A 22,942-nucleotide genomic window follows, 5' to 3' on the forward strand; every position below is an offset into this window, starting at 1 on the left:
TTTTTCTTGAATATTGTTCACTAATTGATTTGAGTTTTGTGTTAACAGTATTTCAGATTTTAGGGTAAGCTCGCGCTATTGTACATATTTCAAATCAATAATGTAATGTATTTATATTGTTATATTTAAGTTATTTATTGTAATTTATTAATTTTAATTAATAAATAAAGTTAACAGACCATTATAGAGAATGAATGCGTAGTTACCATTGAACAAAACATATTATATTTATAGCAAAGCCAATGCTTACTTTAGTACATAAATTATATATACGTGCTTAGATCGCTTTGTCTCTTTCATTTCCTTGTAGGGATATTCAAACGTGATTAAATTTAGACTTTGTAATGAATAGGATAAATACAACAAACAAAAGACTATAGGATATATATCCTTTTGAATTATTTGAAGATGTTTACGAATATCTTTGCATGTTCATTGGAAATAAATACATTAACCACTAAATTTCTAGTAAAAGCTTGTGATGTGCATAAAATAAGAGACAAAGATCATTTTCCTAAAGTTAAAATTATTCTTATATTATATACTTACTTGCGAACTGTGATGGTATAAGCCGGCATCAGATTATTGCCTCAAGTTATAATTTCCTCTATAACTGATGATGGTCAAACCACTGATTAACATCCAATAGACGGCAACGAAGAAATCTCTTTATTTACGTGTATGCAATAGAAACCTTAGACATTGTAGAAAACATTTCATTTATTTCTATACCACAGGCTTTTTAATGTATTAAATATATATAAACATTTTGCTATCATAAATACTATTTATCTAAAATAGTTGCAACATAAATGATGTCATATGCATTAATAAAGGAAACTATATGTACACCTATGGAAACCTCGCAGAAATTAACACGAGTACTCTTAATACTAATTCAGGGATGTTTGAGGCACTATAATTTTTTTTATTCAAAGAAATAATTAAAGCTGTTAGAAGATAAATTAATAAATTAATCTAAAATTGATTAGCAATTAAATTAACATAAGTACTCTTAATACTAACTCGTGGATATTCCAGGCGCTGTAATCATAATAAATAACAAACGGCAACTCATGAAGAAACAACCAATCGATTTGACAATAATAAAATGGGTAGCAAAACAGCGATGGATGTTCAAAATACCAAAACACGAATAAAATGAAATTTTTGATTTATAATCAAAACCTAACTAGCGGAACCGGGGTCTTTGCATAGGCCTGCTATTTGCACAATTGCTCTGCGCTCCACTTGTTGCTACAATTGACATCCAGACATTTGCGGTAAATATTGATGACATTTATAATGACGGTTTTTGGATTTGGAGTATGCGGTATGCGGTTCACTGAGCACGAATTAATTTATTCGATTACAAACATAAATATTTGTGTAGATGAATGTGAACTGAGCTTTAACAAAAGTCTTTAAAACTAGGCTAATTACGATTTCTCAAAGTCTTGACCTGGGTATTGAATAATGATAAAGGAGCAAGAGAACCTGTAGGACCAAAATCTGTCACCTGAACCTATAATCCGATTGGCAACATTGAAGTGGAAGGCTTTAACCGAAACCTCAATAACCTTAATGACTAATATTTTAGAACGATTTGCTAGATATACCAACACAGGTTGATTAGCATACTTAAAACGTCTAAACAAAATTTTCGGCTACTCCCAGTGAAATCAAAGGGAAAGCTTTCTACAAGTGAAATTATCATTCCTTAATTAGCAATTAAAACAAAGCATAGTCAAAGTACATGTAATTTGTTCAACGCTTCATAGGACATAAAGCGCACAATTACACTCGGTATAAAAACTGAGTGACACTTTATGTCGTCGGCATAACTATAGTAGCCATGAACAGTTAAATACTTCAATAAAAGAGTATAAATTTTGCGCTGAACTGGTTTTGTAATAAATTTATTAGTTCCAATGGCAAGATTCTAAATTGTTCGAGTGGTAAGTAAGTTCAATAATTATTTGTTACTTATTAATTTCTTTGAAACTTTTATTGATCACAAATATCCATCTTAATAATCCGCATAATTGTGTCGACTGCCAAAGGTTAATCATCTTTCGTCAGTCGACATTCTATTGAATTCCATTCCACTTACTATCAGGTGCATTGGAGTCACATTACCTTAACCGTATAAGAAAAAAGCTTGTTAGATACATAGTGCATACATTGCCTGCCTCGGTGGCGTAGTTGTATTGCATGTCCGGTACAATAGCGCTCTGAGGTCCTGGGTTCGAATCCCGGGTCGGGCAAAGTGATATTTGGGTTTTTCTGCTCAGTATCAGCCCGGAGTCTGGAATTTGTGCCCGATATGGCGATAGGCTCGCCCCCTATCACATCATGGGACGGAACATACTTGGCGAAAAGTGGGCGCCCTAGTTGCGCCTCTGCATACCCCTTCGGGGATAAAATGCGTGATGTTATGTATGTAGATACATAGTGTAATTATGATGTATAGTGCTGAGAATTGCTAGTCGGTGCTTCATAAGTGAATTTTCCGCATGGTGATCCTAATGTTTATGAGCAGTCATATCGCCATTCTGAGATCAGCTTATTTATTTCATTCATCAACCGCTGTTTTAAAAAGACTCTCTAACAAATTTGTCTAATAATTTCTATCTTCTATATACCTATTTAAAAATTAATATGCGTATCAATGAAAATCGATATTTAGGTATTAAACTGGCTGTCTCAAAAATGATCCCGTACTCTCGTGGATTAATATTTGATAACGCAAGTAACTACGGCATCGTCAAAACCGAGACGGTGTTTGGATTTGGCCCACCGAGTCACGAAAACTATGTCAATAGCAGCTTCAATTCGACAGAACCTTTGGAATGGATTTTCTCTCATCAAGATTTTTCTCCAAGATCCTTACAAGGTAATTTATTCCCAGGACCTCTTCGTAATCTTTACCTACTATGTAAGATAACTAAAAACAATACAGTCATTTTACGAAGTCAATGTTAGTTTGATAAACATTTACAACCATTGTCAATTAATTTAACTTTTAAAGACTAGTGTAAACTACCGATTAAGATGTTGTCTTGACTGAACCTTCAACTAAAATAATCATCAATAAAGATAATATGAAAAGTAATTTAAATACAAGAACCAAAGTAAAAGATGCCTGCAATAACATTACAAATTTTACCATCAACAGCCGAGACTAAACTATCTAAGGACCTAAATGTGCAAAAGGTAAGAACAAAGAATTCCCATCAACGCAGCAAGAGAAAGAAGAAAATTAAAAACCACAGTAATATCAAAGATCGTAAAGGAAGAGGTAAAGGCAAGTGTGTTTTCAAAGTGATAAAAAAAGGAAAGAAAAATAAGGGAGGAAATAAATCTAATATGCGGAAGAAATATATGATGCCTATGATATTAGGACTGCTGGCTGCCAAAAGTTTGCTGATTCCCATAGCTTTAAAGGCACTGGCGTTCGTTTCTGCTAAAGGTAAAAAGCTTTGACGGTTTTATTGCCAATAAAAGTATGAAAGTAGCTTTTAATTATACTCTCAAAGCTTAATTAATGACTATGCTTTTTGAATTCAGCAATTTTTATAAGTGATTTCATGTTTTTTAATATAAGTATTAAAGAAGCATTCATTGATAAGCGTAGATTAACATTCCTTTTATTTAATTGTATTATTAACAATTCATGAAACAATACACTGGAAGCACGATATTCAATATATTTCGTACATTCCTCAATAGCCTCTAAAACCACTCTACACATTATGAAAAACAAGTATTTCATAATTCTGGCAACCACTGACGAACACATTGTCCCTTGGTGTTCGTCAATATAAATGCACTATACCAACTATACGGTGCAGTTCGGATATTTAGCCGGATTAAGTTTACAATAATACTTCTAACTATAAATTATCTACCAGGTCTGATGATGGGATTCTTCTCAACCGTGATGGCATCGGTGCTAAGTCTTAAAGGCATGTTCGACCATTCCCATGCCTATCAAAATCGGAAAGACGATACCAAAACTCAAGTAGAAATTATACAGGTTCCGTCAAAAACTGAAGATCATGTGTATTACGATGAGCACTATAGAAGAGGCGACTATGTACCAGGACCTTCCAATTCATAGTACTATCGACACAATAGTGAAAAACGACTGACCTACATTCAGGCATTTTTAGATACTTAGGTACTGAGACTGCTTTATATTAAATGTACATGTTTACATTCATTATTTATTGTTGTAATAAGTGTTTAAAATTATAGTCCATGTATTCTTAGATGCATTTTTATTTATTTTCCCCATACATTATAAGAAACCTGGTCATATTCTAACGTTATACTTTAATTTCGCAATATAGTTTCATAGAAGAAATACGAATGCTTTTACCGTATTATAATGGATAAAAGTGTTTATCATTCTGTATGTAAGATGATAATAATAAAACACAAGAGGCAAATTATTCCTATTCTAAAATAAAATCTGTTTAAACTATTCGACTATTGCTTTATTAAAATCATAGCACAAAACTAATTCACTGTATGTTACACCGGTCTTCATAGAAATGAACGCTGAACGGATTGTCCAAAGCTAGCGTGCTTTCGGCTATCTTATCTCGAACTTTGTCAGACACTGTGTAAATCCCTCCCATCATTTTCCTGACTCCACGCTCGATGAACATCTTGGGATTGTGTTTGTGGAAAAACGCCTTCATCTTTTTATGTTTCAACAACATCTTCCGCCTCATTGGATGGGGTCGACTGAAGACGGACCTCTTCTTCTTTGGAAAGATTTTTCTCTTTCGTTTTCCCATTGTTACAACCTTCCGGATCTTTATTCATTTCATTTTGGGATTTTTTAATATTTTTCTATTATATTTTACATTTCTGCTTCGTTGTGTTTGATTGTGTCAAATTATTTTGACAGAATTTTATATAGTGCTCGATGTAATAGCCAGTGACAAAATTTGTCGTCATTTCATATAAAAACTCATTCGTGAAATAATAATATAAGTTTTTAAAGTACTTTGTATTATATTATATTATATTCAGACTTTATTAGAAACTAACTTTTGCCTGTGGCTTCGCCAAAGTAAATAAATTTTTCCGGAATAAATATTTTCCCGGGGAAAAAGTATAGCCCATAGCATGCAGGAGTAATGTAGCTTCGTAATAGAGTAAAGAAATTCAAAATCGCTTTAGTAGTTCTTGAGATTAGGGCGTTCAAATAAAGAACAATGTCTTCAGATTTATAATATTAACATATAATATGTATGTTGTATATACAATAACAAATTAATTAACTACACATAACAATATAACTACATATAACATATATCAGGAATAAACATAAACGCAGTTATACTCACTTCCTAAATAATACTAAAAATTTTTGTCCTTATCTAGTTGACCATGCTTAGACAGTTCAGACTTCAGACGCTTCCATTACATCTCTGGCTAAATAGAGTCTACCTATAACTTCGAATAGAAAGACGTGTGCTGATAATATGTTATTAAGTATCAGATTAGTAGTTAAATTAAACATTACTAATAAATATAAAGAACTCTGAACCTCTGAGATATAAATAAAATATATGATATAACGCGTCAGTGTGCCAACGCACTCAAAACCTGAACGTTGCGCAATACTTATCCGATTATATTACCAGTGTAGTATATGCAAGGCGAAGTTAAAATACAGTTGTTGAATATTGATCAAATCTTACTAAAACTGGCAAATTACCTAGCCACAAAACGTTTTTAACAGTCTCCGAATAGAAAGAAAGAATAATTTATTGTCGTGATGTATATGCACATACATTTATACGTAAAAAAAAAAAACTAAGTATTCATATCTATTCCCCAATCGCGACAACTAGAATATAGACACAGACACTAAAACACACTTTCAAAGTAATGATTTTACTTCACTTACCTAGTATATCTATTATCTATACAAAACTTGAGTACCAGCATAGGGCCAATATAACCCAATTCCTGCCGACTTCCCTTTATGTAGAATTTCTGTAGAATCTAATTATCATCAGAACGATTTGCAGACCGCATTTATGCATATTAGTACCTATATTTTATGTCGGGTTCCCTTTCAAAAAATGTTACCTTCAACCACTGCTGAGGAGGATTGTATGCCTATGAGTTTCATGCCAATGTCATTTATATACAATTAGTCTAAGCAAACCTTATCCAACGTGAAACAACGCTTCATTAACATTCAATTCGTCTAAAGTTTTAAAATAAATTCTATGAAAATTGGTAACTGGTTTAAATCTTACAATTGACAAATCTTGTTATATACCTAGAAATGTGTTTTTTTTATCTAAAAACTGTATAATCTGTACTATAATATCAAATTCTCATATTAAATGTATCTTTTACGAAATCATACCATGATTTTGAATATTCTACGCGCAGCAAATAGAAAGTAAGAAAAGTTCATTGTCGCGACCTTGAACGCATCCACTGACCATCCAGGGAGTACGAGGGTCCCGGTGAAAGTTACCTTGACCCCTTTGAAGAGTCCATTCCCATCTCCCAGAGAGATCGGAATTATCTAAGCAATCTTTAACAACTATAATCAAAGTTAAGTCCCTAACAATGAAAGTAGAACGACGTTTAAAATTCGAAAATCCATGAAAATGGAATATGTGTTTTATAAACTGTTATAAAACGAATTGTTTAGAAGGTAAACAATGGTTGTGTATTGATTCAACATTGTTTGAGAGTTAGTAAGAAATTGTTTATACAATTTTCTCGGAGAATGCATTGGCAATTTGCATATTTGTATAGTCTGGGAAAAACGAAACTAAGACTTAGAAATATCTATAAACTCTTTTTAATAAAAACATAATGTATCCCTTGTGATACATCCTTGTGAAAGCTAAACAAAAGTTTTCCCTATCACAAAATGTATGACAATGTAAGTGCCAAGAATGTGGTTTTGCCTTAAGGATTTCACTAATAAATATTTGGTTTTTGGCAACAGCTGGCAAGTTTATAAGTGATGTATTTGCAAAGTCTTTTCAAATTATTATACAATTGTTTAAAAAGCATATGTTTACACAAAAAAAATACTTTATAAAAGAACATGTAAAGGCACTACAATAAATGTTATACAATTTATTCCCAAAGAAATAAAATACAAAATATTTTTTTGTTTGATAAATTAAATAACTTTTAAAGTATGCTTTTCCTCCTATTCATCTTTTGAACGACTTTATAGGCTACCGTTTCGTCGTAGTAACATATGAATGAAAGTTTAACAAAACATACCGAAACTTAAATGTTTTGATACTTTTCTGGATTCAAAATAGTCTCGTGGGCATACCGGTTTAATGTGGATATTTTATTTAATTTAATTATTATAATAAATTAAGTAATTAACATCGCCAAATAACGTGGATAAAGTTTACACAAATTTCTGCTTAAATCTTCTATACGCAAGCTAAGTTAGATTGAACGATTTTTCTTCTCAAAAAGCACTAGTGGCACACTATCTCGCATTTAACTATGTTAGTTGACCATTTTAAGGTCCAAACTCTCATAATTTTGAGACAGGAAAGAATTTTTGTTTTACAAAACATTTCAACATAAATACCTCCTTAGACCACCGAAATAAACTAGACATTTTTATACTATGTTTATGGTAATTATTACATATTATTTTATTCAAAACAATAAGAACATCTAATATTACTAGGATTTAGTAATCTAACTTATTAAAGTAACTGGCAAACAATGACACTACGTTACTAGTTAAATAAAACCAACAAGCACCAAGACTATTCGTCCCACGCGGAACAAATTTCGGATGAGCCTGGCCCTACCACGAATATAAGCCGTCAATATCCCTAGCGCTTCTCATTTGGTCCTCGGACGCGGAAACAACAACTCCTCAACGGGAATATTAGGGAAAGTTGGGAAAATGCGTGCAGTGTGTTTGATACTGTTGGTGGTAGCAGCCTGCAGCGCGGCGCCCGGACCTAGTACCGAAGACGATGGCAGAATTGAGCTGTTTTCTGGAGTTGTATTGGAGAAGTGAGTATATCATGATTTACTTGGGGTGCAGTGGGAAACTTTACAAGGACATATCAGCGAGGTCTATTCTCGAAATGTGACTTGTTATAATCTATAACATGCTAGTTATAAGAAAAATTAATAAAATAATTACACTGTAGGCAGCTGAAATTGTTGCTTTACGATTGGCTTGTCCAGGTTATGGACCGTTATCTCCCAATATATCACTGAAATTGTTGTTTCATTATTGAATTATGTAGTCAATGAGATCGTCGGAAGTTTTATAAATCCATTTCCTCGAAAGGTTTACATAATTTGCTAGACTTCTGCTTTAACTGCTTTATATCGTATACTTAAACTCGCCAATTTATGACAAATTATCTTAAACAAAATTTATTTTATAAATTTCTTAATACTTGCTTTAGTCACCCACGAAAACGGTTGCTAATAAACAAACTTTCCTAATGGAAGTGAAAATCATTATAACAATACAGTGAACGTGTCAGTGATTTGTTACGCACTGACAACGTGTGACAACTGACAATCGTCACGCGCTGGTCACTGTTTCAACAAAATGCGTGTTTACTTTGAATGATTTGTTTCTGACTTGTACTAGAAAATTAACCATGTCTTTAAGTCTATCTTACAATCTAGTTTCTTTATACGTATAATTGGTAATACTTTCGAGTTACGCCTCATTTTAACGTATCAATTATTGCTAGCAATAAACGAACGTAATTATTGATTAAAAATATCTCCCTCTACACATACACAATGGCAGGGCAATTCTTGATTGCCTTCACTTGTACGATCCTTTTGACAAATCAAAAAAAAATTCAATAACAATAATTTACTAAAAAGTTTTATATTTAAACGCTAGTGGCAACAACTTTACCGGTGGTAGGATATATTTTATATCCGTCCATATACCACCGTACACAAGGTGCTAAATCTCGCCATAGTACCCTACATAAGTGTGTCTCGTTCCGGGATCATTCTGTACATATTCAATTCCAACAGACCGTCCCCTTCCTTACCATCATGTGCATTGGTATCACTTTGCCGTGCGCGCATAAGGAAAACGTCATCTAGGCTAGATAGAGACATAAATAAACGTCATGAAGTGGCAGATTTGCTATTGTATTTTGGGCATTCTCTGACATAATAACTAAGATTTTTTTATCTCTTTACAGCTGGTAACCAAAAATTTATGAATCCTAACCTCTTCAAATAATCGTTGCTTTAACAATAGACCGTAAAAACCCAGAATACGCGCGTCTTAAAATATCCCTTTTGTAGCTATCGTTATGTTGGCAAGCTGACAATTATTTTATATATAATAATATCAGCCCTGTATTATTTGCCCACTGCTGAGCACGGGCCTCCTCTACTACTGAGAGGGATTAGGCCTTAGTCCACCACGCTGGCCTAGTGCGGATTGGTAGACTTCACACACCCTCGAAATTCTCATAGAGAACTTCTCAGATGTGCAGATTTCCTCACGATGTTTTCCTTCACCGTTAAAGCGAACGATAATTCACAAAGAATACACACATGATTTTAGAAAAGTCAGAGGTGTGTGCCCTTGGGATTGGAACCTGCGGACATTCGTCTCGGCAGTCCGTTCCACACCCAACTAGGCTATCGCCGCTTTATATATCCTTGATTTAAATAAATAGAAAACCCTTTTTTATGTGGCCCTTGCAAAGAAACCATCTGCGCCCGATGGTAAGTGGAGTAGGGTCCTGGTAGTGTCGACTGATGACAGATGAAATTACCTCTCGCCAGTCGACACAATTATGCCGACCTGTTTGCAACATTTGCACATTTCTTTATTGCAATCGTAGTGGAACAATGTTTAGGTTAGAGTAATTTTTTCGTTCGTAAATCATTACAATATTTACGTATTAGAAAAACTCATAGTGTTATAGAAATTAGTATTCATTTTTGACTTTAATGAATCGATCTCCAGACACGCAAAATTCGTCATCGGATCATAAATCCAAACATATTTAGATCACAAAAAGTAGATTCAGTTAACGCATCGGGATTTATTAAGCTGTTTCCATTGTATAATGTCATAGTAGGTGACTTTATGGCCCTATAACGCCAATCCGACTTTAATTAAATTTATATTAAAAGGTAACAAAATGAGCGATGACAAAATGAGACGTCCCACCTTCAATCCCGCATTACGACACATTTCTGTATATTTTGAGCCCTATTAGATTGAAATGACTGGAAATTCATAATATTAATGATTTTTTATATTTACGCGAATACATTTGAATTAAAACTATTTCATCGCGGTTTTTATATTATAATTTTCTTTTATTATTCGTATATTCTTTGTTCTTTTTCTCATATTCTTATCAGTTATATTTCAATTCATAATTATATTTTTCTTAACAGGGATACAAACGGCGAAGACAAACTCAATGTTAAAATCGAACCCAGGGAACTGAAAGATGCGGTGCAAACGTTTGAAGAAGGTAAGTACATAAAAATAATTCACTTACTAAAATTTTTTATAATAAATTCACATAAATAAATATAAACTAAAAAAAATTAACGAGAACTTGTGACCTATATTTAAAAAAAAATACACTGGCTAGATATCCTAAAAAGTTTTTTAATCATTAAAAATTAAAAAAAGAAACATTCGATATTTAAAAAAATTACAATACAATATCAAACACACATTTTCACTGGTAAGATCACACGCAATACAAGGAATGTCCATCGTCCATTGCAATGAAAGTCACGGGGCCATCGACCCATTACGTGAGATCACGTAACGCGCGGTCAAGGCCACCTCGCGCCTCATTGCAAGCGTCAAGTGCAATTATTATTTACGACTCGTGATGAAAGAAACAGAAAGTAAAATTATTTTATTTATTTATAATCCTTATTAATTCGTTTTATATTTTAATTTTGTGTTGTAGCGCGTGGAATTAATTTTATATATTTAATAATAATTCATCCTTATTAATTCGTATTACAATTTAATTTTGTATCCTAGCGCGTGGTAAAATCAAGAAGTATACGCCACTGTTAGCTGGTATTGGGGTGAAGGTGATCGCCGTGGTGGCGCTTCTCTTCGGTGGTCTCACGCTCATGGTCACCAAGGCGCTGGTGGTTGCCAAGCTGGCCTTCCTCGCTGCTGCTGCTTTAGGCGTCCAGAAACTGCTCAGCGGTGGTGGACTCAATGGTATTAGTGGAAAGGTTAGTAATTACTAATGATACATTAACATATAACGAAAAAATTAATACCATGATAGATGATGACAGTTAAAAAAATATTCCTCAATTAATTTAGGTATAAAGAAAAGTAGTCATTTTATGCAATATAGTCAGAAAAATAACCAATTTCCAATCTATTCGCATATTTCTGCTTATATGTACTATTTTCTGAATTATGCTGTAATCACTCAAAAAATTTGTTCCAGATACACAAATGCCTTCCAGAATCTTATACTTACAAGTCTAAAAAAAGCTTATCTTCAAGGAGCTCTATGTAGAGCTTTAAAACTTTTATTTAGATTAATAATGAGTTTTTTCGACAGATCGCCAGCTTCCAATCATCCCCGCAGTCATGGTCATCGCCTACAGCATCAGCCGCATCGTACCCTTACGGCAGATCAGCTACCGACGCCAACGATCTCGCCTATAAAGCTCAAATAGTCTCTTAAATATCTAAATAAATTTTGAAAGTGATCTTATAAAAAAATAATATAATATTATAGCGTAATGAAAAATCGAGAAGATAACAAATAATCTAAGCGTGCTCGATCCTGTAAAGATGTTAAGGTATATAATGCAACAAAAATCAAAAAGATAAAATAATCTAAGGGTGCTTCCACACTTATCCGATAGCAGCTTTCAGTTGAAATATTAGTTAACGTTAGTCGATATTTCCGCATCATCGATTCGATTTTCTTTATTGCTCAATTTTATCGATTTATGACGGTCGATGATCAAACTGATCTATATTGTATTTCAAAATACTTAAATCACTTGAAACTTTTCGTTAATTTAATGCAGCAAAACGTCCATATATGACATCAATATGTCAACTGATCAAGTACTAATGATAGCACTCTAGTGTCATATTTGAAGTGCTTATATTTTATTTTTTTAAAACGATTTGAATACATATTTTAAAGATGCAATTAAGTAGTAGTAATTATTTTTATACAATTTAACTTCACATATTTTTTTTTATAAGACCAGCATCCAAAATCTCGCAAACGTTAATAATTAATTAAATTGTTATTTATTTACAAGCCACAATTTCGACTGAAAAAATATTAAGCCGTAGATACGAATATTTAATCTTTAACAGCGTGTTTGTGTGACTGTTGTGTGTTGTTAAATTATAATGGCGATCTTAACATTAAACTATTTAACTATTTAATTAAACATAATATTTATTTTATAGGTTTAATTAATGAGTGATGAGGATGAAGGTGGTAGTTTTACCAACTTTATGTTTGGTATTCAACGCTTTTATCACAAACTTATAGTTTTTTTAAATATTATTCTCGGGGTAAGTTTTACAATTACAACATACGCAGAGAACTACATTTTTGTCAGAGTATTCTGTTATACAAACTTGTGACTGTACTGCATTTTCGACAAATAATATTTTCATATTCAGGCACAGTATCGCTTTTTAAAATAAATTTGCTTTATAAATCAAATTTCAGTCTTAATTGAATTTAAGTTGGTGCCTATGTTTGTGTTCATTTGAAAATGTGCTTTAAATTTTAGATGTAAGAGATTATATTTACGAAAAAGGGTAACTGCTAGACAATGTCTCAAAAAAATAATAGATTTTTAAAGCTTGCGAATTGTTTTCAAATAAATGATGCGTATATTTATAAATACAAAATAAAATAGTACTTTAAATATTCCATAATCAATTAGGTACAAATTAGTATTTTTTGTAAAAAATATTTTTTGCTAAATAATTCCAATGATCTTTATATTTCTAAGATTTAAATTTAAAGTTAATTTACGCTTGAAGCTAGAATCTATTAATTTTATTTATAAAGCTGAATGTAATGGTGCATGTATCTTTATGTTATTTTTACTTATAGTTTAAATTTTAGGAAATTAAACATTGGTGGCATTAATTTAAGGCTAAACGCACACTTATGTCTAACATGATTATTTTTAAACTATTTTATATTTCTTATTAGATATTGGTGTGGTTCATTAAAAATTAAAAATATGTAAAAATACTGAGCATGGATTGTGCAGGGTACGAATTTTATAAACGGATTAATTTATATGAATGAAAACACATTACGGGTGTTATTTGTCAAACGTTATTTAAGTCAGATTATTTAATATTTTATAAGTATTTAATATTGAAATTCAAAAGACTGTATTCATTAGATATAAGTCGTGATTTTTATACATAATAAATTATATTATTTGACAGATATTTTGTTTTATTTTTCTTGATTACAATTGCTTTTTTCCGACACATATAGAAAATCATGTGGTAAATTCCTAAAAGTAAACTTTCTTAATTTATAAAATCCGCATAATATACCGTATTTAAAACATGAAAAATCATATGCTTAAGCAAAAATTCAAATACATTTTCCCTTACATTTATAACTTTACATAACCTGTCTCAAGATCGTTGGCATCATTGTCTTTCTGTTTCACTTGAATAATCTTGAACATCATCTGTTGACTACATGTTACGCCATCTATCGGCGCTATACAAAAACAGTATATACAGAAATAGTACCTCACATTTTCCGATGCCTAGACTACTACTAGACGTAGTTACCTTGATTATTCGATGTTTTTTTTGTAATTTAGCAAATATAACGACAAATTTAATGCTATAAGCGTACACTAGTAGTGATCAAAGGAACAATCCCAATTAATATTGCGTTGTTACGTTAGTCATTAATTACTCTATTCGTAAAGTTTTAGTTGGTTTCCTTTACTTTATTCTTATTCACTTATCGTCAGTTCCCATAACGTCCCCAAGTTATGAAATCATCTTTCTAAATTACTTTTAATGACATGCAAGGACTAAATATGTAATATTTATCTATATTTGCTAAACATAAGTCTGAATATAATATAGTTTGGACGATGGATGCGTCCTAAATAAGCAGTCTCAAAATGACGAGGTTTTATATTGACTGTGTTATTTTTTACTTCTGTTCCATATTTCATAATGTTATATTAGAAATTATTACTGTGTTAAAAAATAGAATTTGGGTGCATCATGAATTCATGAATGTATTATTTCTCATAAAATCTAATGACTACAATACTAAAATTAAAGCAAGAAATAAATAAAAAAATCTATAGTTCTTAAACATTAGACATCCATTCTACAGATCTATGACCGAAATAAATTCCAGTAATTTATTCAACACGTGATTAGTGTTGGTAATGAACTTTCACCATCGCTGAAAATCATGAAGTCATCCTCCCGTCTCGACATTTTAGAAACTAAACGACGCAAACAGACTTACACACTTTTATACTAGTTTTCATTATAGTAGAATGCGTAAAAAAACGATATAGCATCTTCACGCACACAAACACGGGACTGTGAGTACGATAGTGTGTGTACACGCCTTTCACCTACTCGCACAGATAAACGTAGCCTTGAGATAATGAATGCAGTGGAGTTTCCATTAGAATTAGAAAAAAAAAATATATCTTTTCGGTGAAAATCACTAGTCCAATATCATTAATAAATTATTTTTTCAATCGCTTATTTTATCCAAATTTATAAGGATTATATTTTAAGCCAGTTTATGTACTAATAATGGACTTATAAAGATATTTTTTTTGTGTATAGAACATTTAAACAAAGTCCAAAATAGATTGCATATAATCGCATAATATTTACTAAGTATTATTGTATTTAAGCTAACAAAATATTTTAGTAACATTATTTTACTCATTAATATGGTAATATTAGCTTTTTATAGTGCACAGCCTTAATCAACAAACGTGACCGGCGTAATTATAAACCAAAAATTAGATATTACTCCCATATATTTAATTCTATGACTAAATATTCATACAAATTATCAAAAAATATAACTTCAATTCGACTCCACAGCTTCCCCAATCGTCATTATGAAGAGAGCTGACTTTCTCCACGCCCACAGAGAATCCACGTTAGTGTGCGATGCACTTTCACTCACTCTACATTCTTCGAGTGTTTGTCATCCGTTTTCTTTAGTGATTTTACACATTTTCAACCAGCGTTTGTGATGAATGAAACTTTATCATAGATTTTGTTTGCAGCTCAGCCCGGGTGAAAATGTTTTTTGCTGGATAAAAAGTAGCCTATTGTACTCAAGAGTTAGTAGCTTCATATTAATGAAAAAAATAAAATTGGTTTAGCAGTTCCTGAGATTAACACGATCTAACAAACAAATTCTTCAGTTTTATTATTAGTATAAATATAATCATCCATAATTGTTTTTATTTACTTACTTTATAATAGAAAAGTAATCTAAATATGAAATATCTGAATGTGAAATATCAATTTTGGTATAAATAAATGTATTGGTTTACGAATAATCGCGTAACTGTAATAACTTTATAATTTATTTGTTAAGAAAAGATAGATGATAATAGGTTTCGAAAACCCATAATTTATAATATGCTTCTATGAGCTTTTATATCCGAGTATTTTGATTAAATTACGTGCCTAAATAGCTAAAATCTAGAGAAAGATGTAAAATGCGTTAATTCCCCAAAAATAGTTTTATCTCCGACTGCTCTACCTTAACCGAAATTTCGAAATAATTTTATAAAAGACCTTAACTAATATTAAGTGAAATAATGTCTAAATATACGACAAGATATAATTTAATTCAATTTAAATATGTAAATTACTCATAAAACTATATTTACCTCCATAAAACATAAAGTTAAATCAATGGTCCTTGGTTTTTATAATATTTAACCGGGTTTTGCTTTTGGTGTACGAAAATAGTGATATCGAATTTTCAAATTCGAATTTTTATTTCGGATATCGGCTAAATACATTAAGTCTTAAAAATTTTAGAGTCCACCGAAATCTGCTCAATCTTAACGAAATTCTTAAAATTAATTTTGAAATCTTAACAGTATTTTTAATATTAGTGAATATTCTCTGATATTTAAATCACTTTAACTCTGTAATTATTTTTCTTATTAACAACACTATTACTGTTACTCTATACGAATCAATCGAGGAATAGTTTTTGTCTTATGATCTCAATTTAATATTATTAGCATGTTTTACCACCTAAGAGTTATTTGTCTTAGTTCATAAGGAATATTGCGTTTATGGTAAATTTGATAAATAAATATTATAAATACATCAGAGTATCATATGATGAATTTACAAAAAAAATGCGAAAATTTAACATCGGCCCCAACAAATAACTTTAATATATTTGCTTTCGAACCAAATTTTGTTACAAATCCTGTAATAAGATCTTTATATAGATAATAATGATTCAGTTAACACTAAAAGTTCTTGAGTTTATTAGCCATATAGACGTTTTTGAAAATATGAACTCTTTAATAAATACCATTATTTTTATTTCAAACAATATTCAATATTTTGACTCATTAAAATTAATATTCCGAACATGATTGTAAATACAGTAGCTGATATATAATAATAACTGAACTGGAATGGTACGTCTCTAGTTGTAAAATATGGAAACCTAATATATACTACCAAAAAGTTACGTATAACCAGAACTGTTACAGGATTCTATTGAGTTATTATAAATATCTATAATATATTTTTTTATCATGACTGTCTCACTGTCGTATCTGTATTACGGTACAACTGAAATACTGAGGTTTCGGTTTCACTCCCCCAGTCGGGCAAAGTGATATTGGCTTTTTCTACTCAGTATTATCCCGGAGTCCGGAATTTGTGTTCATGACATCATGGGTCGGAATATACACGGCGAAAACTGGGTATGTTAGTTGCCCCTCTGCCTACCCCTTCGGAGAATAAAAGCATGAGTGTGAGTTTATACATTTTTATCATATCACTATATAAAGCCACATTATGTGGTTTGGGAAAAACTGAATTCGCATCAACTTCACCTGTCATCGTTATTAAGTAAAAAAAGAACATCTTTCACCAGGCACGGAATTTGGGCCTCAATGCCAGCGTCCGCCTGGGCACCTTTCTCTCGCTTTCACAGTGTGAGATCGAGTAAACATTGTGCCCTCAATGGTCTAAAACCCCATGAACAAACAACCTAACCCATCATCATGTTTGTTAAAAAATTCACTCTCTACCAGTTACATAGAATCGATTATTGTCTGGCGTGGCAATGTTTTGTAGGTTGATAATGGTAGTGACCAACAGAAACAGGTGGATGAGAGATTTCCGTTTTTTTTCAGGTGTGGCTGTGATTAGATGCCCATATACTTTTATGTGAAGTTCTTAATATAAATGATTGATGATTGTATTTAATGAAATGTTGGTTGTGACAACAATTGCAATAGTATGTATTTATTGAGTGATTGCTATTAAAAGAAACTATTTTCGATACTAAGACAAACGATTATCTTATATTTTCGAAAATGTTATATTAACAACACAATTGATTAATATTTTTTTATGATAAAATGCAGTCATGAAAAGGACTTTCCTTAATTTGTTTTCATGGAACATTTCATTATTTTCAAGGATTACTGTGTTTCCATTAACGTACGTACCTTTGATCAAATTGTAACCTTACAGTTAAAGATAAAAAAATATATTCTCAAAAGTATTCAGCAACAGAAGCCAAAACACTAGTTTTTAGAATTTTGTCTATCTCGATGTTTGTACAGGTATCATGCAAACACTACTGCATATAATTTAATGAGGTTTTCACCTATTTATTGCGAGAAGTGTGCCTTAAAAGAAAAGCTCAATTTTATCCTTGGAAAATATAAAGCGGGATTTTTATCCCGAAAATCTTTTCAAGCAGGCAGAGTCGCGAACAAAACCTAATAAAAAATAACTCATAATAAAATAGAGTACAAAGTTCTGTACAAATAAATTAAAATCCGTATTAAATATGGATACATTAATATGAAAGTACATATAAAAGTAAAAAATCTTAAAATCACAAATCAATTTCAACTGCTTTTACTATTGATAATACAGAATAAATTATTGCTACATTATCAATTGAAAATCTGCACGAATTATCTTGATCGTTAATACAAATCTCGATATGCACAAATAAAGATAAAATGATGTACTCTTGTAATATAAATTCTATTAATATTGAATAAAATGTTGAATTAACCATCTATTATAAAAGAATGGAATTATCATGAAAAATAATGACAATATTTTAAACGTAATTATTAATTAATGTAATCTACTTAATAAAAAAATAAAACTAATAGGCTACACTATCAAACAGTAAGTTCAGAAACATGGAATTTACAACCGTCCTCTATTCAACAAAGGTAACTAATATTTTATTTTTTGACAAATATATCCTTCAGGGGAAGTACATGACCAATTTTTTTTATAAATTTTCGTCTTAACAATTGTGAAAACTATGATCTAGTTATACTTGGTACTTACTATTTAATGTTAGTTCATTTTTATAAGATACTTCTTTACAAATGAAAATCAGAAACCCCGCACCTTATATGTGTTCATACTTTATAATAAAATTTAGTAATATTTCTAGAACACGCCATTGACCATCTGAAACCCATAGTTTCCGAGAAGCGAGCGTGGATGCGAGAGATGTTTCGCAACCAGCCGGATGTGTTTTTTACCGAGACGAAGGTGAAAGTGGAGGCGGCCTACACAACACGAAAGTGTTGTGAAAGCGGACATGGGCGGCCAGTTACGCGTTTTGATAATTTACGCGTATGATTTAGTTAATGATCTTTGATAGTAGGGTGCTCGCAACTCCGCCTGTTAAACCCTTAACGGAATAAAAATGATGTGCTTTACTTTAAGTTACTTCTAGGGTTTCGAGGGCCTTAAGCACTCATCCGAAAGTCCGATATTTTTGTATGCACCCACCATCTCGTGGTCTATTTATGCCAGTCATCGAAGGCCGTTTATAGATTTTGGATTTTTCGAACAAATATGCTAAATCTTCACGTACTTTTGTATTTGTAATATGTGCTTTGTTATAAGCTTTTTAAACTTTTGAGGTAATTTATCCCGTATAGTTTAGTGTTGAGGTAAAGTGAGGTTTATCTAATTAACAAGAGATGGGGCTCGATGTAAAGTTTGTTTTTTTTTTAAATTCAACATAATGCGACTATACAAGGTCTCATTTGACATTGTCATTCACGGGAAAGAAATAACGAAACATGAGTAAAGCAATTATACAACTACCTATTCGTTTGTGGAACAAATATTTGTTATTCAGTCAAAGAACAATAAAATTCGGGTTCCATACCATCATTTGTAAGTCATTACTATAATGATCTATGCTATGATTATTAAGAACTGTAGGCCATTTTTATCCAGGCTTTTTGATCAAATAACTATCAGTTTTATGTTTATTAAACTAATAAATATAAATCTGATAATAATCCCGCTATATATCTTCCTGGAATAAAAATCCAGCTTCTATCTATTCCAATGTCATCGAATTCGGTTTAATGGTTTAGACGTGAAAGCGTAATAGACAGATATACAGAGATACTTTCGCATTATAATATTATATTAGTACGCAAGGATTTGCTAAGCCATATATACCCTTTGTAAATCAACAAATAAAAAAATATTGTGCTTTACATAAAAATCTTAAAATAAGTGATAATAAATAAAAAACCACGTTCAGAGGAATTATTTGGAATAGTCAACGATAAAAACTATTGTGTTATAGTTGTTTTACTTTTCTAAACCAACATTAATTAGCTTAAATTTCGTTTTGCCTCAACTCAAGAATTTTTTAAATTCAGTATGATTAATTTATAAGACTCTTAATGTTAACTACACGATGATGATTAGTCTGTTTCCTGTTCACATTATAGATTATTATCTCTATAAATATTTCGTTACAAAGTTTTAGTTTAAGTTGTTACAAACTGCTCATTCATTGCCAATATCAAAACATTTATTCATCGAGATAACTTAAAAAAAAATCCCTCAAAGAAATTTTCTAATCCCTAACAATTACCTAATATCCTGAAGTATTACATACATCCGATATTTCATAACCAAAAACCTGACCACGAAATTCAGTGACAAATAATATTAGCGTCGTGAAAATGGTTCGTACAAACACCACGTAACCGAGACTTTCGTTTGGTAGTGACAGCATCCTTGTAAGGTTGCGTCACAACATGGCGGCCGTGAAAGTCGGCCGTTGAACCCGGAGCGGCACACTTGACTCGTACGCTCTCAGTTGATTACGTTTGGGTATGATCTATAGATAGATGTTAATGTCTATAGTGTATATATTATGTACTTTCTTGTTACAATGCTTTTTTTTTGTTTATTTCTCTTACCAATATTACAAGTATATTAAAATGTATGTTTGGCTGGTATTTAAAATGATAAAGGATTTGTGTATCCTTATGTGTTAATAGAATTTGTGTAATGAGTCAACATATAGGAATATATTGAATTAATGAATTCCTCCTAGCATTATTTTGGCCACGGTGGTCAGTCTCAATGAAGATCAACCATGTACCCAGATGTTACAGTGCACACGTGTATTCGCAATACACAAATGCATTTTCTGTTCCATCACTCTCGTAGTTCGATGAGACGGCAATCCAACATGACCAGAGAGATAATGCGCAGGACCAACGGCTTTAGATGGTTTCCAAGACAGGGGTATCACACCGACAATTTCTAGTCAATTTTTTAAGAACGGAAAACCCAGTTATTATTATTTTTGACACAACCCGAGACTCAAACCTATGACCAATTATAAAAGATAAAGGATATTATGAAGGATCCTTAGTTTTTAATACATGAAACTATACAATTTATAACATTATTTATTAGTCCCTTATCGGAACAAACTTATAATATGTTCCATTATAAAGTATAAAATCGCGAATATTTATAAAATTAATTGCGGTTTTAAAATGTTAGTATGGATTGAAAATAGATGTGGTCATTTTACATTTAGAATAATATTTACTTTGTATTTTCTTTAACATCGTCTTTATAGTTACACAGCTTAAACACTTAAATGTGATGTAAAATATTGAAAATGTGTCGTATGTAAATAATGCGCGTGTATGAATTCATAATTTGAGAAGAGAAATCTGCATGGGAAGCGTTTCATTACAAATATTAAGAATAACAGTTATTCAGTATTATTTATTTAACTTAACAACGTACCCATTCCTATAAGAAGAAGGTTAAAAAATATATTACTTTCTTTAAACTCTATCACTACATTTCATACATTAACCAAAAAAAAAACAGGTCTTTAATTGAAGAAGTTTAATTCATTGTAAAGATCATCATTATAAAAAAGTCTATTACTTCCTTTAAATTATGATTATAGCATTAATTAGGGCTATTTTCTTAACTGCTATTAATAGGATCTATAGCTAAATATTTATATTATGATTTTTTTATAGAGCATAAGCATAAGGCCTTAAATTTGTGTAAATTAAATATAATCCAATTAACACTCAGAGCACATCGTATTTTCTCTATGTTATTTTTTGTAGTTACAAAATATGCGATTTCATTCAAGTGTTGGCGCTTTCAACTTCTGAGAACTGCTTTTACATCACTAGAATTATATAGAGCAGCCAACATGTGACAACCAGTAGAGCAAGCAGGCTTGCGATGTGTTAGGTCTTTTTATAAGCGAGACTCTCTCTGCTTAAGTACCATATAGTCAATATCTGTTGCTAAATCAATTGTCTTCTTTGAAGGACATTGGACGTACTGGCATTGTTACTATCCAATGCCTCCGCAGTGCTTAGAAATTTAACATACTGGGCTATTTAGATACATTTTTGGGGCAGTAGAAAAAAATGCCATCAGGAAATGTAAGCAACATGGCCTGATGAAATATTTTCTATTTTTATTCTGTCAAGAATCATCTTAATGATACAGGTGTCTTGCTTGTATAAAAACGCGACGTCTGCTCTATCTATACTATAGAACACATATATACCTACTTATCTACACACACTTTCACATGCCACGTGTGTGTCATTGACATTAACACACTCATCGAAACACTTGTCGGGCCGGTGGCTTGACCAACTTTTTTGTCGGCGGGGAAAAGCGGAACTAAGTATTACTTAAATGTTTTAAGACGGCGCCACTGTCGCACGTAGAAATTACACGTCGGATTTCTAGATACGAGTATTAATAGTTTTCGAATGGATAGATATGTCCGAGCGTGCATTCAATAGGGTTGTTTCCGTCAACATTTTAGAGCAATTGTACACAAATTGCACGATTTGAGGGGACATATATATTTTAGCTACAAAATTGTAAGCTCAAGGAAATGTGGGTGCAATAGTTGGGTTTTAGTTTAACCTTTTAGGGATAAAGGCATGAACTTATGTTTGATAAACAAATCAATGTCAACCTTATCTGATTAGAATAAAGCAGTAATCAGTTTAGCGTACAGCAACGGAACTCTTTTTTTCGGAAGTATACTGGATAATCTAGGAAAACAATGGTGAATAAAAGTTGTAGCATTTTTGTATGCGTTGATTGTAAGAGGCCTATAAGATAATATATAATTATTATATTACTTACTTATAATCCCTCGAATAGCTTATTTATTGATGGGTGCTGGTAATATGAATACCATTATGAGACTTACATGTATGTTATACATTATTATGAACATCAAAATAGTATATATGAGAGTTGATTACATTATAGACAAACAAGATATAATGAAATAAAACATAAAAAAATAATTCTAAAATATTTTAT

General features: G+C 31.5%; 1 protein-coding gene across 1 annotated transcript; it reads left to right on the forward strand.

Annotated features, from left to right (window-relative positions):
- The first annotated feature begins 7,471 nt into the window (after positions 1-7,471).
- Positions 7,472-12,216, forward strand: LOC115452905. Its single transcript, XM_030181529.2, has 4 exons — positions 7,472-8,049; positions 10,441-10,520; positions 11,051-11,253; positions 11,595-12,216. Exons 1-4 carry the CDS (start codon positions 7,937-7,939, stop codon positions 11,718-11,720), a joined length of 522 nt encoding a protein of 173 aa, XP_030037389.1. The 5' UTR covers positions 7,472-7,936; the 3' UTR covers positions 11,721-12,216.
- The last annotated feature ends 10,726 nt before the right edge of the window (positions 12,217-22,942 follow it).

This window comes from Manduca sexta, chromosome 18 (genome assembly GCF_014839805.1).
Source record: "Manduca sexta isolate Smith_Timp_Sample1 chromosome 18, JHU_Msex_v1.0, whole genome shotgun sequence".
Classification (NCBI taxonomy): Eukaryota; Metazoa; Arthropoda; class Insecta; order Lepidoptera; family Sphingidae; genus Manduca; species Manduca sexta.